We start from the raw sequence: 14,987 nt of genomic DNA on the forward strand, positions 1-14,987 counted from the left end.
AAAAGTATGCCCCATAAGGCGTATGTTTTCCTTAAGGCATAACTAAAAGTTTGCCTTATAAGGCAAAGTTTAAATTTTGCTATGCCCCCTCCAGCAGATTTTTAGTTGTGTTTAACTAGAAGTCTGCCGGAGGGGGCAGACTTTTAGTTGTGTTTAACTAGAAGTTTGCCGGAGGGGGCAGACTTTTAGTTGTGTTTAACTAAAAGTCTGTCGGAGGGGGCAGACTTTTAGTTGTGTTTAACTAAAAGTCTGCCCCCTCCGGCAGACTTTGCCTTGAAGCATATATATATATATATATATATTTTTTTTTTTTTATTATTTTTTTTTTTTTTACTTTTCAAGGTAAACTTTTAGTTATACCTTAACTAAAAAGTGTACCCCAAAGACATAACTAAAAGTATGCCCATAAGGCGAAACTTTTCCTTAAGGCATAACTTAAACTTCGCCTTATAAGGCAAAGTCTATGCCTTAAGAAAAGTTCTTGCCTTATGGGGCATAATTTTGTTATGCCTTAACTAAAATTCTGCCCCATAAGGCATAACTAAACTATGTCTTAGGAAAAATTCTGCCTTATGGGGCAGACTTTTAGTTATGCCGGATCCGGCATAACTTTAGCTTTTCCTTAAAGATTGTATGCTGGATCCGGCATACACTCCCCCCGTTCTGCCTTGCGAAATTATTTTTTTATTTTATGCCTGAGCGGGGGTTCGAACCCAGAACTTCATGTATTCGCCCACCTTTCCAAGCAAAGGGCAAAACTTAAAGACCATAAATATGAGGGGCAAAATTTAAAGACCACAAATTTGAAGGGCAAAATTTAAAGACCACCCCAAAGGAAGGGCAATCCGAGCAAAAAAATGTTTTGCACTGGTCTTTAATTTTGGCCCTCAAGACAAATAATTTTTGCGGGACATAAATTTATATTTTCGCATCATTATATCCCACAAGTTATGCCGATGCCTTTAAAGAACTTATGTCCCGCCAGGGGCGGAGCCACATACGGCTAAGGGGCCTTTGACCAAAAAATTACATTGTTTATACATGAGTAGAATTATTTTTTATGTATAGATAGTCGATGTTAAACCCCCGTGGCCTTCTTCGTATGTTTACTTCTTCAAATTTTGAAACCCCTAATCGCCAAAATTTTCAAAATCTGTTTTAAACCATAGGATTTGAAGTTGAATCGTAAGTCTTCAGTTTCAAACGAAAGTTTGAAGTTACGCTTGGAAAAGGTCAGGTTGTGCCAAAACCTAACTTCAAACCTCAATGCAGCATATTGTCACGGGCCTAAAATCTAAGGCGGCGTGGGGCAGCGTTGATGGTCTTAACTACCGCTCAATGCTTCAGCCCAACTCTCTGTTACTGGCGGAAGACAGTAAATAACTCTCAGGCAAATCACACACAAGAAGCTAAGGAAGATGAACACAGGTTTTGGGAGGCAAGTGCCCTTTTCTGATATATGCTATAAATGTATCTTTACAAGAATACAAAAGATGAAGTGAGTGAATTGAGGAGTGAGTCCTTTGCCCTAATGGCTTACAGTATTTATAGCTGGAAAATCTGTCCTATGCTATACAGTGGGCCTCTAAGTATGTGGCTGTGCTGAACAGCTTGTTGTTATGGACTACAAGCTGGCAGGTTGAGTGCTTGCTTTAGTTGGCCAGTGGCCCACGAGCAGAAAGGTGAGTGGCTGGTCTGCCACTCTTGTCCTGTAAGTGGGCGGCTGGTCTCCTACTCTTGTCTTGTGAGTGGGCGTCCCACTCTGGTGGGCCCTTCGGCAGGCTGACTTTGACTAGCGCATGGCGCTAGTTGCAGACTGACAGGCGCGGAAAAGGGCGAGGCGGTACACTCTCCCTCAAATGTTTTGGCGACGACCGCGGCGCCACAGAACTGCAAGAATTCATGGACCTTATCCTTGAATTGCCATAAGTCCTCGTATGCTTCCCATGTAGCCTCCTCGGGCGGCTGTCCCTTCCAATGGACAAGAAATTGACCCTTCGAGTTGCCCTAACCTTTGCCTCGGACTAACTGATGGTCAATGATGGCTTCTATTTCTTTGTCTTTTGCTGCAGGAGTCCCAAAGATCCTAGCACGGCTGGCTTGTGCTCGACCCTCGTTTTCCTTGTCTTCGAAGTATGGTTTTAATTGACTCGCATGGAAGACGGGGTATATTCTCAGGTGATGAGGCATGTCTAACCGGTAAGAAATCTTGCCCACCTTGGCAACGATTTCAAAGGGACCCTCGTATCGTCGAATCAGACTCTGATTCAGGCTTCTTAAGGACTTGAACTGCCTTGGATTGAGCTTGACCATGACTTTGTCACCAATTCTGTAATTTGTCGGGTGACGTTTTCGATCGGCAAACTTCTTCATTTTGCGGGCAGCCTTGTCAAGATATGACATGGCCAAATCCATTTGTTCCTCCCAAGCCTTGGCCATATGATATTCCCCTGGGTTCCGCAATTCAGCTCTTACAGGCAGAGATTGCGGTGTGTTGGGCTGCTGCCCAGTAGCCAACTCGAACGGGCTCCTCCCTGTCGCCTTACTCCGTTGCAGGTTGTATGAAAATTGGGCAGTGTCAAGCAACTTCGCCCAATCTTTCTGATTGGCACTAACAAAGTGCCGCAAATAAAGCTCCAGTAGTGCATTGACCCTTTCGGTTTGGCCATCCGTTTGGGGGTGAAAACTGGTCGAGAAATGTAACTCCGACCCCAGCAAGCTAAACAGCTCCTTCCAAAATGCCCCCGTAAATCATGGGTCACGGTCACTTATGATATGCCTCGGCACGCCCCAATGCTTGACGACGTCCTTTAGAAACAACCTTGCAGCTTCTTTGGCTTTGCAACTAGCCGTGGTGGGGCTGAATGTTGCATACTTTGAGAAACGATCCACCACCACCATAATTGTGCCAAAGCCTTCAGAATTGGGCAAGCACGTGATGAAGTCCATGGTGACGCTGTCCCATGGTCTCTCAGCTACGGGTAACGGTTCCAGTAGGCCCCCAGGTGCCTTGTTCTCTACCTTGTCTTGTTGGCATACAAGACATGTGCGGACATAGACTTCAATGTCGTCCCTCATGCGCGGCCAGTAATACGATGACTCTAGACATGCCATGGTCCGTTTCTGCCCTGGATGGCCTGCCCAGGCCGTGTCATTCCCTTCCTTGATTAGGGTACGCCTCATATTGCCCCATTTTGGCACATAAATGCGCCTGCCTGTGGTGTAGAGAACACCGTCATCTAGCCAAATTTTCTTCGTCTTGCCTTGACTGGCTAAGACAAGAATCTGCTGTGCCACTGGGTCGTGCTGCATGCCCTGCTTGATTGCATCTATAATATCACTGCTGGCTGTGCTAACCATAGTTGCCAGCACTGCTTTGCGACTCAGCGCATCGGCCACAACATTGGCCTTCCCTGGCTTATACTCTAGGGTGTAATCAAATTCGGCCAGAAAGTCTTGCCACCGAGCTTGCTTGGGTGACAGCTTCTTTTGAGACTGGAAATAACTTGTCGCCACGTTATCCGTTTTGACAGTAAAGTGTGCCCCCAGCAAGTAATGACGCCAAGTCTTTAGACAGTGGACTACGGCCGTCATCTCCTTCTCTTGGACAGTGTATCTCTGCTCCGTCTCGTTCAACTTCCGACTTTCGAAGGCTATAGGGTGTCCCTCTTGCATCAGGACACCGCCAATGGCAAAATCTGATGCATCGGTGTGAACTTCAAACACCTTAGTAAAGTCAGGTAGAGCCAAGACAAGCTCCTTCACAATTGCTTCTTTGAGGCCATCAAACGCCTCTTGACACAAAGGGGTCCATTTCCACTCATGACTTTTCTTTAACAAGTCGGTCAGTGGTGCTGCGATAGCTGAGTATCCAAGAATGAACCGCCTGTAGTAGTTGGCAAGGCCAAGAAAGGACCGAAGTTCAGTTACTTTGGTCGGGACCTCCCAATCTTGAATAGCGCTAACCTTGTCGCTATCCATTCTGATTTCCCCTTGGCTGATTGTGTGGCCAAGGAACTGCACTTGTGGCTGGGCAAAAGTGCATTTCTCCTGCTTGACGCACAGGTCATTCTCCCTCAACACTTGGAAGACCGTGATTATTATATCTATTATTATTTTTTATCACCATTATCATCAATATTATCATTATTACCATTATTGTTATCATTATTAGCAGTATTACTACCGCTATTTTTTTGCTGCTATTATTTAGTATTATTGAAACTTGCATTTCTCAACGTTCTACCAACTTCCGCATACACATCGCATTTATTTCGCACATTTAAATGATAGCGTTTGTTATTAAATATTATTGCACGGTCATTGCAACATCATATAATTTTATTATCCGGATCTTTTATAATTACATATTTCCGTATTAGGTGATATTCTGGCACCCTTAATACATCGTTAATTAAAATGGGTCTCTTATTTCAAATTTAGAAGCCAAACTATTTCTTGCACTCGGTCCGTATTTTGATTTATCGGACCCTGAATCAAAGTCCAATTAGCTCCTAAATATTTTGGGCTAGCCCATATTTTTATCTCAATTTTTAGACCAGTCCATGTTTTTAATTCCCTGGCCCATTCTCTTAATACCCGGTCCAAAAATCAACCCAGTCCATAAATGAACCGGGTCCAACCCGCATCAGCTTCAACATAAGGGAAACCCTAGGTTTCCCTTCATTCTTTTTTACTCCCTCCGCCGCTTCCTCCTTCTCCCTTTCCCGCCTCCCTCGCCGCCGCTCCCACTTCCCCCCTTTTTCTTCCTTCTTCTCCGCTCCCCACTCACCCTTGTCCCCCACTCCTCTCTCTCTCCCGCTCCTTCCCTTTTTCAAGCACAAAAAAAACAAAAAAAGGCAAGCAGGCAAAAACCTATAAAGAGGAACCATCGGGGGAGAACAAAAAAGGGGGGAAAAATAAAAATTCCTTTACACACAAGAAACGGATCTTGAACCCAAAATCCCTAAAAAAGGGAAGTTTCTTTTAGCCGCAATAATTTCTGTCAAGTTCGATCCTTTGTGGATCTCCCTTCTTTGTTTTGTTTTCATTCTGTTTGAGTAAGTTCGTAGCCTTAGAAACGAGGATTCGACCTCATTATAGACGAATACTACACTAAAAGAGGATCTCAATACCTCGCGAATTCGAGGTAGATCGGAGACTCGAAGCTTCACTTCGCTGCGCCCAAAGAAGGTAATCGCATTCGTCCTATCTTCGTCTTTAATTTTGTTAAAGTAGAAATGTAGTTGTCAAGTATTTCTCATCATATATTTGGTTTAGTTGGCTGGATTGTGTTTGGTCGGCTTTGTTATAAGTTAGTGTAAAACGACTAATCATACTTAGAAGAATTGTTGGTTAATTCATCTAAGATGTATGCAATTTTTTCGCTTGGCTAATTTTCTGTTTTAATTATTTGTCAAAAACTGCCACGTCCTTATTTTTCGGTATAAAGCATGGCTTATGGAAACTGCGAATTTAGAAAGGGAAATCTACTGATTTGTGAGAATATATAGCTTATACATGGATTTGATGTTATGCTTATTGTTGTCTTCCTGTATGTTCAAGTAATTAACTAAAAGCCATGCTTCTTTTCTATAAGAATTCATGTTAGGTGACTAAGTGAACCTGTTAAGTCTGTTGTAAATATGGAAGTTTTCTCGTTGTATAAGAATTATGGCTGCAACATCTTGAAGTGTTTATATAGATTCAGTTGTTTTGTTCATCTTATACCATATTACACTATTTGCACATCATAGAATTTAAGCTTTAACATTTGATATGAAGTTTAAACCAGTTCTGCTTGTTACATTTGTTTTAAAATCCTCTCTGTTAGGAATATACTGTGATATGATTAGGAGTTCACTTGGGAAATCCCAAAAGCTACGAAGAAACATGTTGATGCTAAGTACATTTATGGTCTTCTCAGCATGACTGTACTAGCTAAGTTGTCATGTATAAATCTAGAAAGAGTTCTCAACTTAATTATCTCTAGATGAGGATATTAAAATACTGGTGTTTAGTGAAATGGGACAAGATAAATAAGCGGTAGGTAGTTAGCTGCACACATTATATCCTGTGGCAAATGTACACTTTAGTTTGACTATTTGCTAGTGTCATTTTTTTAGCTTAACTAGACTTCCTAATGTACAAGGGTGCTGCTATGTGAGAGCCTAACTTACTTGTTTTGGGCTTCCTTTTGTCTAGAAACAGTCTAAAAAAAGAGTGTTAGTTTGCCTTTTGACTCTAAGTTTCCAGTCATATGTGCTTAATTGGCTATCTCTGTATTTTTTTTTCAAGTTTGGAAATAAATATGAATTGGTTTATATGCTTATGTACTCACTTGAATGAAATATGGATAAGAGAGGATCTAGTGACTGCTTTTGTTGCTTTTATATGTCCACAAGTATGAATAACGAATTTATGAGGCATGTTGAGCTTGTTAAGGGTATGCGAGAATTCTTGGCTGTTTAATCTAGCGCAACTTGTCAATTTTTTTTTGGAAGTTCAGTCTGTTGGATTGCATAGAGACAGTGTCTTTGGGGTGATTTTTGTTTTTTTTGCAAACATGTTAAAGTCCTTTGTTAATTAAATCAGGGCAAGATGTTAACTGGAGGTACCAAATATGCATTCTCAGCTAAAATTGAACCTTTCCTGCTCACTTATACATATAAAATGTTGACTTTTGAAGTACCATATGCCCTTTATTAGATGTATATCGTCTGGGAACATTGATATGCTTAGTTTTAAAATATCAGTTATAGTCATATTTGCTCAGTTTGTTTTCTTGTGATTATAAGAAAAGGATCATTCAGTGTGCATAATTAGTTAGTTATAAGAGATTTAAAGATTGGTCCTGTGTATGATTACTGGCACCTGATCAGGCCCTGTCCGAAATTTGTTTGCTTTGCTTTGTTCCATTTATGGCATATTGCCTCTCTTCCCCCTCCTCTTGGTGTGTTTTTCTGCTTCCAGGCATCTGGTATATGCCATGATAAACATGAATCCACTGTGCACATCTGGTTGATGTTTACTGAATATTGTGTCCCCATTTTGTGGAGTGCCTTTTGTATGTCCTAAAATAATGTCACAAGTAGGTCAAACAAGTTGGAATCTGAATACTGCTTGAATCTAGATATGAATTTGTGCATGAATATACATGAAATATACTTAGATATACACAATATATATATAATTTACAGAGTTGTTTTTTTTGAATTTATATTTTATATGTGTTACTTTATTGATTAAATGCTAAGCTTTTCTTTCATTTTTTTTTCTCTCGCATGAACCTCCCATACGCATCCAAGAGACTCGTCCCTCTCCGCATTTGGCGTTGGGCTAAAAGCCCAACAAGACTCTTATCTCTGTCCGCAGCCCAGTTTAAAGAAATAAATCCTGGGCCAAGCCCAATTCCCAACAGCAGCAGCAGCAGCCCAGTGATAAAAGATTTGCTGGGCCGAAGCCCAACAGCAAACAACAGTCTCAAAATGGGCCGAGCCTATTTAAATTATATATTCCTCTATTTATTTTGTGCATTTAATTTGTATTGTATGATTAACTCTTTTTTTTTTGTGTTATTTTCTTAATTTAGATGAACTTTAGAGGAATTAGTGGATTAACCTTAGCTATGGGTAGTTAACTTAAGAGAGAACTAACAATCAATTTCACAAATTATTCCCTTCTCTTCATGCTTTTTATTTGAAATAATTAATTTGCAAAAAAATGACATGACCATACATATTCTAAATTAAAGGATTCACATATTGTTATCTTGAGAATTTTGAAACATCACTAACATGCAAATAGGAATTAAAGAATACTTTGAACTTCTAAAACGCAAAGTCAATCAATACATCATCGTTTATTTTGTTTCAAATATTTGTTAAGGCATTATGCAAACCCGTGTCTTCTTTTGCTTATACATTTCATGCGAGTTTTTATTTTAATTAGCATCATTATTTAAAATCTTTGTAATATTTATAAGTTTATTTTATATGGCATTTGCAGTTTCTTTTTTATGCGAATTATTATATTTTCTACAAATTTCATTTTAAACAGCACTTTTTTTATTTAAACCTTAACAATATTTTCTAAATTTTATGGCATTTGAAGTCTCCTTTTATACAAATTATTATCTTCTTTTCCATAAGTTTTATTAGTATTTTATTTTAAATCTTAGCAACATTTATAAACTTCTATTTCAAATAGTATTCTAAAATCTCCTCTTATGCGAATTATTAGTCCCATTTTTTAACAGTATTATTATTTGAAGTCTTCTTTCTTTTATAAAAAAAAATGACATTTTAAAATCCTCTTTTGCATAAATTGTTATATTTTTACAAGTCTTATTTGCACAAGCTTTCTTTTAAAATTTAAATACTATATCCAACATTGATTAATTAACCTAAGTTTGGTCGGATAACCGTAAGTTAACGGATTCTAAAGGATGCCTAACCCCTTCCCTTTAGGATAATCTAGAACCCTTACCTAGAATCACACTGGTTAAGTAAACCATTAACAGAGGTTTAATTTTAACTTTACCTTAGTTAATAATCAGGTGTCCTAATTCACCATAAAATCAATTAGGTGGCGACTCCTTAAAACAAAGCAATTTAGGAGTCTCTAATATGTTGTACTCCGCTTCAACTCCCGGGTTAAAAATGGGGTGTGACAGGCGTCCCACTCTGGTGGGCCCTTCGGCAGGCTGACTTTGACTAGCGCCTGGCGCTAGTTGCGGACTGACAGGCGCGGAAAAGGGCGGGGCGGCACAATATGCTCCGCAAAGCCTAACCTCAAACCCCGCAATCTAAAGTTAACCCAAAGGTCGGCAAACACGAACGGTTTGAAATTCATCAAAACTAAACTAAACTTTAAATAATCTTGAAAAACTGAATATATTTTAAATAGAGGTGCTCAAACAGCCTTGGTGTGATTTCTACCTAAATTTAACGTCGTTTTCATTTCTTGTGTGAACACTGAATTCTTATTCATTTTCCTAGAAAGAAAGTCAAATTACAAAAGTTTACTTATGTGGAGAGCGACAAAAGTTGAGCAACACGTTTTTCACAAATGTAGATATCTATGAGATAATTGAGTTTTCCTCTAGAAGTCTAGAATGCAACCTTTGAGTGGAGGGTTCCAGATATTTTGTGCTTGAATTCCACCCGAAAATTGATTAGCATACTGTGTTTTAAAAGATATCAAATTTGATAGATGTAGATCAATTCTAATTCATTATCGTAAAATATATTTCTTGCATTTGGTAAGTGTGGTTCAAAATTAGTAAAAATAATATGTTTAAAATTTTTGAACTTACACAGAAGTGTAGTGTAGTGCTATCTGCGTGTATACATCTACTGCTACATATTTTCTTCACATTTTATTGCTATACCATATATAAGATTAGCAATGACTTAATAGTCAATACCCCATTTTATTAAACCCTAAAAATTTGATCGCAGTTGGAAAACAACAAACCAAGGGGAAGAATTAGCAGTGCTAAATGTCATATAATTTCCTTGCACCCTTTTCTAGAAGAAAAAAGTTGGCATTCCCAGGAACAATATCCTAAACTATAAACCAAGCACAAGTGCTGGAAAATTTTGAAAATAACTGTCAGAAGAACCAAAAAGAAGGAGAGAAAATCCAAAAGAAAAGGCAAGAGAAAAGCATAATATAAAAGGTAAAAGGGAGTTTCCTCTAGCTAAATATCATCTTGATCACTCTCAAGACCTGTCTTCAACATACAGGGAGTTAGAGGCCGCAAGGAGCGCGGCGCCAATGCCAGAACCATCGTTTGCATGCTTGAAAACAATGCTTGTTGACATTTCCTCTCCAAGCAATCCAACCAAAGAGTTCTCCAAGCACTTTCTGTATTCTGTGTAGTGCTCATACAATCCGCCATCCATGGCTACGACTATCGTTTCTTGACCACTTTCCTCGGGAGTATCCCTTCCCATCTTTTTGACAATGCCCAAGACCCCAGCCGCCGCAAGTCTTGCGCCACGCGTTGCAACGATATTACACAGCTCAACAACTAATCTCCTTGTCTTCAAGCAGGTATTGGATATCTGAAATAGGATGAACAAAATATCTAGTTTCAATTCATGTTGTATCATGATAAATGCTAACAGTAAAACTAATTGCTGAACGGGAGACAAATATCAACAATTGGATTTCCACTTCCTTGTGACCCAAGATTTTCAGTTGATTTGTCACCATCAGAAATTTGGTCTCTTTTTTTGTTCCTACTGGAAAAGCAAATCAGTCCTAATTAAAACAATTTCTTGTTTGCTCCAAAGAAATGATATTGCAAACATTTTTTAATTGATTAATAAGCCACACCACATTAATTGAAATATCACGAAAGTAAGAAGAGTCAGAATAAGTGAGCTTGATGAACCAAACGTCATTCTTTATTTTTTTCTTTTTTTTCCGGAGATATTGATTATGGTGTAGAGCTAATACCTCCAAGATATCCTTCAACTTGTCACCAACCACTCTCAAATCAGAGGATGTGTCATGATGCATAGCAGACATTTCAGGTGTCCTGCGTATTTTTCTAACTGTTATGAGAGCATCTGCTCGAGAATTTAAAAGGTAAACAAGAATGACATCAAGCGGACACTTCAACAATTCCAGAAACTGAGAAAGCATTATGATGCAAATGACTATTCGACTTTTGGTACCAACAATAGTTCAGTAGACAAATCTCAAGGCAAATGCCATCTCATTATTCAATACTCCTTTCTTTTCTTTTAAATCAAAAATCCATTATTTGGAGTTCATTGATCCTCAAATATAATTTGTAAATAAGCATGCTTCCTCAAGTATTTTAATTGATTAATTAGCATGCTTGTTCAAACTTTACAGATATCATGTTTCTGCCGTACACACAAGTTATTAGATGCAATTATTTTCATTTAACTCCAAAGAGAAGAATAAATAATAAGTTCAATAGTTAAGTGGATAGAAGAGAGATGAAATGTGTTGCCAAGCAAGTCAACAATAGACGATGGCAAGCTCATAAATGCATGAACCATATTACCATACTCAAGCTTGATCAACTGACAAGCCAGAACAGCAACAGAAGAATGCAAGCAAATTCGTTAACACGAGAAGCACCGCCCATCAGTTGATTTGGGAATTTAACAGTGTATTTTGCATAAAAAGATCACTAATAACTCTATAGCTAGTAAGAAATACCTCAATATGAATGAATTCTTGAGTTTTGGAGGTACTTCATCACCGAAAATGCCAGCTTCTTCAGCCATTCTAAGTAGAACTCTGCGTAAAATTTCTCCCAAGTACATGCCAGAACATATCTTCTCAAATATCTGTCAGGATAAAAAGATATACCTCTCAGGTTCATCAAGTTAATTGCAATATTGAGACTAGCCTAAATGAACAAAACGTATACAAATAGATAAACAGTTACCTGTTCACCAGGATTTAGACTATCAGTATCCATTGCATGATCGTACTCTGTCAAGGGAAGATGGGAGGACCTAAAGTTACCCCACTCCATATTGATCACCTAGAAAGTAACATAGAAGGCCTTCAACAGGTATTCCACAGTTGATCACCAAACAAGTGAAATAGAGACAAAGAAGATCAATAGTCATTGAAAAGTTCGCAAACCATTTCTCCAGATTTAGGCAGAGGACCGTTCCATTTGGGAATTGCCTGGGCCCGTTCCACATATGCAGCATTGGTCCCAGTACCTAATATCACAGCAATGGATACATCCTTATTGGAGAATCTACCACCAGCCAATGTTCCAACAGTATCATTCACCTTTCATCAACAAGTAACTCAGATCAAATTTTACAACTAAGCTAGGTAATATACATACAATTTATTTTAACAAACACCCTTCAAAAAGAGTGATTTTACTTCAAGCAAACTTACAAGCGCTGACACCCTCATATCAACTCCTTGTCTGTGCATGGCTTTTTCCAGTTCTGCAACAACATCTTTGCCAACCTGTCATCCAGTAACTATGAGAGCTTATTTTTTCAGTTCATTAAATCTAATAAGAAATTTTTTTAACCTGAGCATAAAATTACAATAGATTAATGTATTTCCTGTAATGGTTTGATATCAACTGCTGCAACTTGCTTGAATTCACTTCTCTTTAATTACAAACATTGGGAGTATCATCAAAGAACACATGATATTCAATGCTTCCCATAACAGGAAAAAATGCATCAAAAGGTAAATGTAGTTGACGTCGCGCTAGCTCATCCAACCCATTGACCAAAACAAAGATTAAGTTCTTCAAAACCAATGTCTAGAACAGGAAAAGCATATGACTGATTCAATTTGATACTACCTCAAAGTTGTCTTTCTGACAAATCAAAACTTTAGTGTCAGATTATACACAATATACATGAATGGAAAAGTAAATCAGCAGGCTGCGTCCGATCAAGGGTAGCAAAAACCATTTGACTTATATGTCTATAAAAACAAGCAAAAAGTCCACATTGGATAGTTAGAAGTACATCTAGGCACAAGCAGCTTCAAGTTGAATTTGCACAATTGCCTAAGAAAAACAAAATAGAAGATGTAGTTGAGAGGGAAATGGATACCGTGTCATCAATGGAGAAACCTTTCGTCCACCTGATAAGAGTTCCAGAATTGATTGAAGTCTGCATTATTGGGAACGAGAAGGTGAAGCCCAATTCTCTCTGCCTACCAGGAGGTTGATGGAACTTTTCTTCTTCTGCAGCAACAAATTTTGCCAGTTCTGCCGCAATATAGTCAAAAAGTGCCTGAAATTATATGAACTTCAGAAGTTCAAAAGCCACGCGAAACTAAGTAATAGAAAAGGGTGCAACAATTTGAGTGGACAAAATACTTACTTCTGAACTGCCAACCATCAAATTTGGAGGAATTGATGCCTCAGCAAATTCTTGATGGATAATACCGCCACTCTTTCCCCCCAGTTGCACCCGCAATACTCGAAAATTTGTTCCACCAAGATCCAATGCATAAAAGACTCCTTCTTCATCGCTAAATACAAAATTTATCAAAGAAATAAATATTAACATGTTTTCCTGTACCAAGGACATAGTACAGTTATTATACAGAATTAATTAAATCACTCCTCTCACATTGCCGGTCCCAAGCCCGGATAAAGGAGGAGGGTTGCCGAGGGTCAATCGGAAACAGCCTCCCTACCCAGGTAGGGGTAAGGCTGCGTACATCTTACCCTCCCCAGACCCCACTATTGTGGGATTACACTGGGTAGTGACCATGACCAAGACTCCTCTCAGCAAGCATTATTTAGAGTAATTCTTAACAAAAAGCTAGTGCATCTACGAGACTTATCCAACAAGCATAGAGGAGAGGGATGAAGCCGCAATGCATTGATCATAACATCATAAAGAAATTTACTTTGACCACATATTCAAATGATAATCCATTCGACATTAAATTTGACACGGGAATAAGACCAAAACAAGCATGCGAACTGGAATAGCAACTTCTACGCTCCACCATATTCATTTGTAGATCCTTCAGATGAAACTCAAAGAGCCTTAGTTTTCTGAACATTGTTCTAGATTGAGTAGCTAGTTAAAGCACAGAAAACATGTAAAGCAAGAACATCGGAGGGTCTTGTTAATGCCACAACGCAAACTCAGCTAACTGATATCTACATAGCATAACTCCCAAGCTTAAGCATACATATTAAATCATAAAGACTTAACCTTTTACAACATTTCAGACAGACATCATCCACAACTTTATCTGGAACACATCAGAGACAAACGATTCTAATCATTTCTCAAATAACAGCCTACCATAATAAATAATCCAACATTTCCGCCAATAAATTCATGTCCTTATGAACAATCCCTCTCTCCCAAATCCCAATTCGTTTCGCACTAGTACTATATGAGGAATCAATTAAAAACGCTACACCTTTTTTTTCCAATCATTTTTAAAAATTATGATCTACAGTACTTTTTATATGCTAGTTTCTAAATACATAAATTATATTTCAAAAAAAAAAAAATTAAGGAATTGATATTAGATGCATTGACCTAGTGCTCCAAATCCAGCCCCATTTTTTTTTTATTTTTTTTTTTGTAACGGACGGACTAGATACTAATTTATACAAGAAAAAAGAAATACTACCTACGTCCCAATTTATGTAACAACCTTAGACATTTGGGTATCTATAACACATTTCATTAAAGGTAAAATGATTAAAAATTAAGATGTTTCTAATTATAGAAAAATAACATTCTTTTTTTAAATCAACTGAAAAGAAAAGCGTGTCATATGAATTGGCACGTAACGAACCCAGTAGGGAGATTATCCACGTAGCTGATAAGCATCTTTAATTTGCTGCCTCCTTCAGATGCGAGTCCAGCGTGCATCTCCACCGTCATCGCATCAGCCACTTGCTTCAGCTTGGCATCTGGTGTCGCACATTTCTCTTCAAATTCTTTCAGAATTGCCTTCGCACGTCCCCATTTGCTCGTTTTCCGCATGCGGTGTCGCACTATTAGTGCTACCACCGCAGCTGACCCTACCACCACCGCACCCACCGTCGCCTTCTTCATCTTTACAGAAAATGATATGATAGAGAAGATAGATTATTATGGGTAGTTGTAGTTGTTATTACGGTAATATTTTTTGTGGATATGTTGGTTATAAATGGGGATCAGATCAAGAGAGATGTATAGTAATTAATGAAAAGAAGGGAAGAAGAACGAGAAAAAAGGGGGAAACTTATTATTAAGGTGAGGGAATGAGGGAAATTCGGCAGTGACAGATGCTTGCAGCACCCTTCTTCAGACATATCACATTTGACTCTTGACATCATCAATACGTTATGTATAATATTTGGAGTATTTTCAATTATGTAAATACTTTAATTGTAAAAAAAAATATATAAACACAGTACTTTACAGTTTATAGTAGAAACAATATCTTAACCAGGGATAAGACCTGAACGGACTCCACTTATGAGATTT

At 38.3% G+C, this 14,987-nt stretch overlaps 1 protein-coding gene across 3 annotated transcripts; it reads right to left on the minus strand.

Moving 5' to 3' along the window:
- Positions 1-9,489: 9,489 nt before the first annotated feature.
- LOC132645846 (hexokinase-2) lies at positions 9,490-14,831 on the minus strand. 3 transcript variants are annotated; one of them, XM_060363086.1, is made up of 9 exons: positions 14,311-14,829; positions 12,864-13,014; positions 12,591-12,773; positions 11,911-11,985; positions 11,641-11,796; positions 11,438-11,536; positions 11,206-11,336; positions 10,468-10,549; positions 9,490-10,070 (listed from the first exon to the last, which is right to left on the minus strand). In XM_060363086.1, exons 1-9 carry the CDS (start codon positions 14,571-14,573, stop codon positions 9,726-9,728), a joined length of 1,485 nt encoding a protein of 494 aa, XP_060219069.1. In that variant the 5' UTR covers positions 14,574-14,829; the 3' UTR covers positions 9,490-9,725. The 3 variants fall into 3 exon arrangements, with proteins under 3 accessions (XP_060219069.1, XP_060219083.1, XP_060219076.1); XM_060363093.1 differs by lacking the exon at positions 9,490-10,070 and adding an exon at positions 10,087-10,250 and having other exon boundaries at positions 14,311-14,831; XM_060363100.1 differs by lacking the exon at positions 10,468-10,549 and having other exon boundaries at positions 9,904-10,070; positions 14,311-14,831.
- Positions 14,832-14,987: the final 156 nt, after the last annotated feature.

Source organism: Lycium barbarum, chromosome 1 (assembly GCF_019175385.1).
Source record: "Lycium barbarum isolate Lr01 chromosome 1, ASM1917538v2, whole genome shotgun sequence".
In the NCBI taxonomy this organism is placed as follows: domain Eukaryota; kingdom Viridiplantae; phylum Streptophyta; class Magnoliopsida; order Solanales; family Solanaceae; genus Lycium; species Lycium barbarum.

What these genes read in the sequence shown, in the direction of transcription:
- LOC132645846 (XM_060363086.1), bottom strand. Translation starts at nt 14,573, where the DNA reads ATGAAGAAGGCGACGGTGGGTGCGGTGGTGGTAGGGTCAGCTGCGGTG. An exon ending in GTGGATAATCTCCCTACTGG is followed by an intron (nt 13,015 to 14,310) that starts GTTCGTTACGTG and finishes TTTTGTATTTAG; the next exon opens with CGATGAAGAAGGAGTCTTTT. An exon ending in GTTTCTCCATTGATGACACG is followed by an intron (nt 11,986 to 12,590) that starts GTATCCATTTCC and finishes ACTGGATGACAG; the next exon opens with GTTGGCAAAGATGTTGTTGC.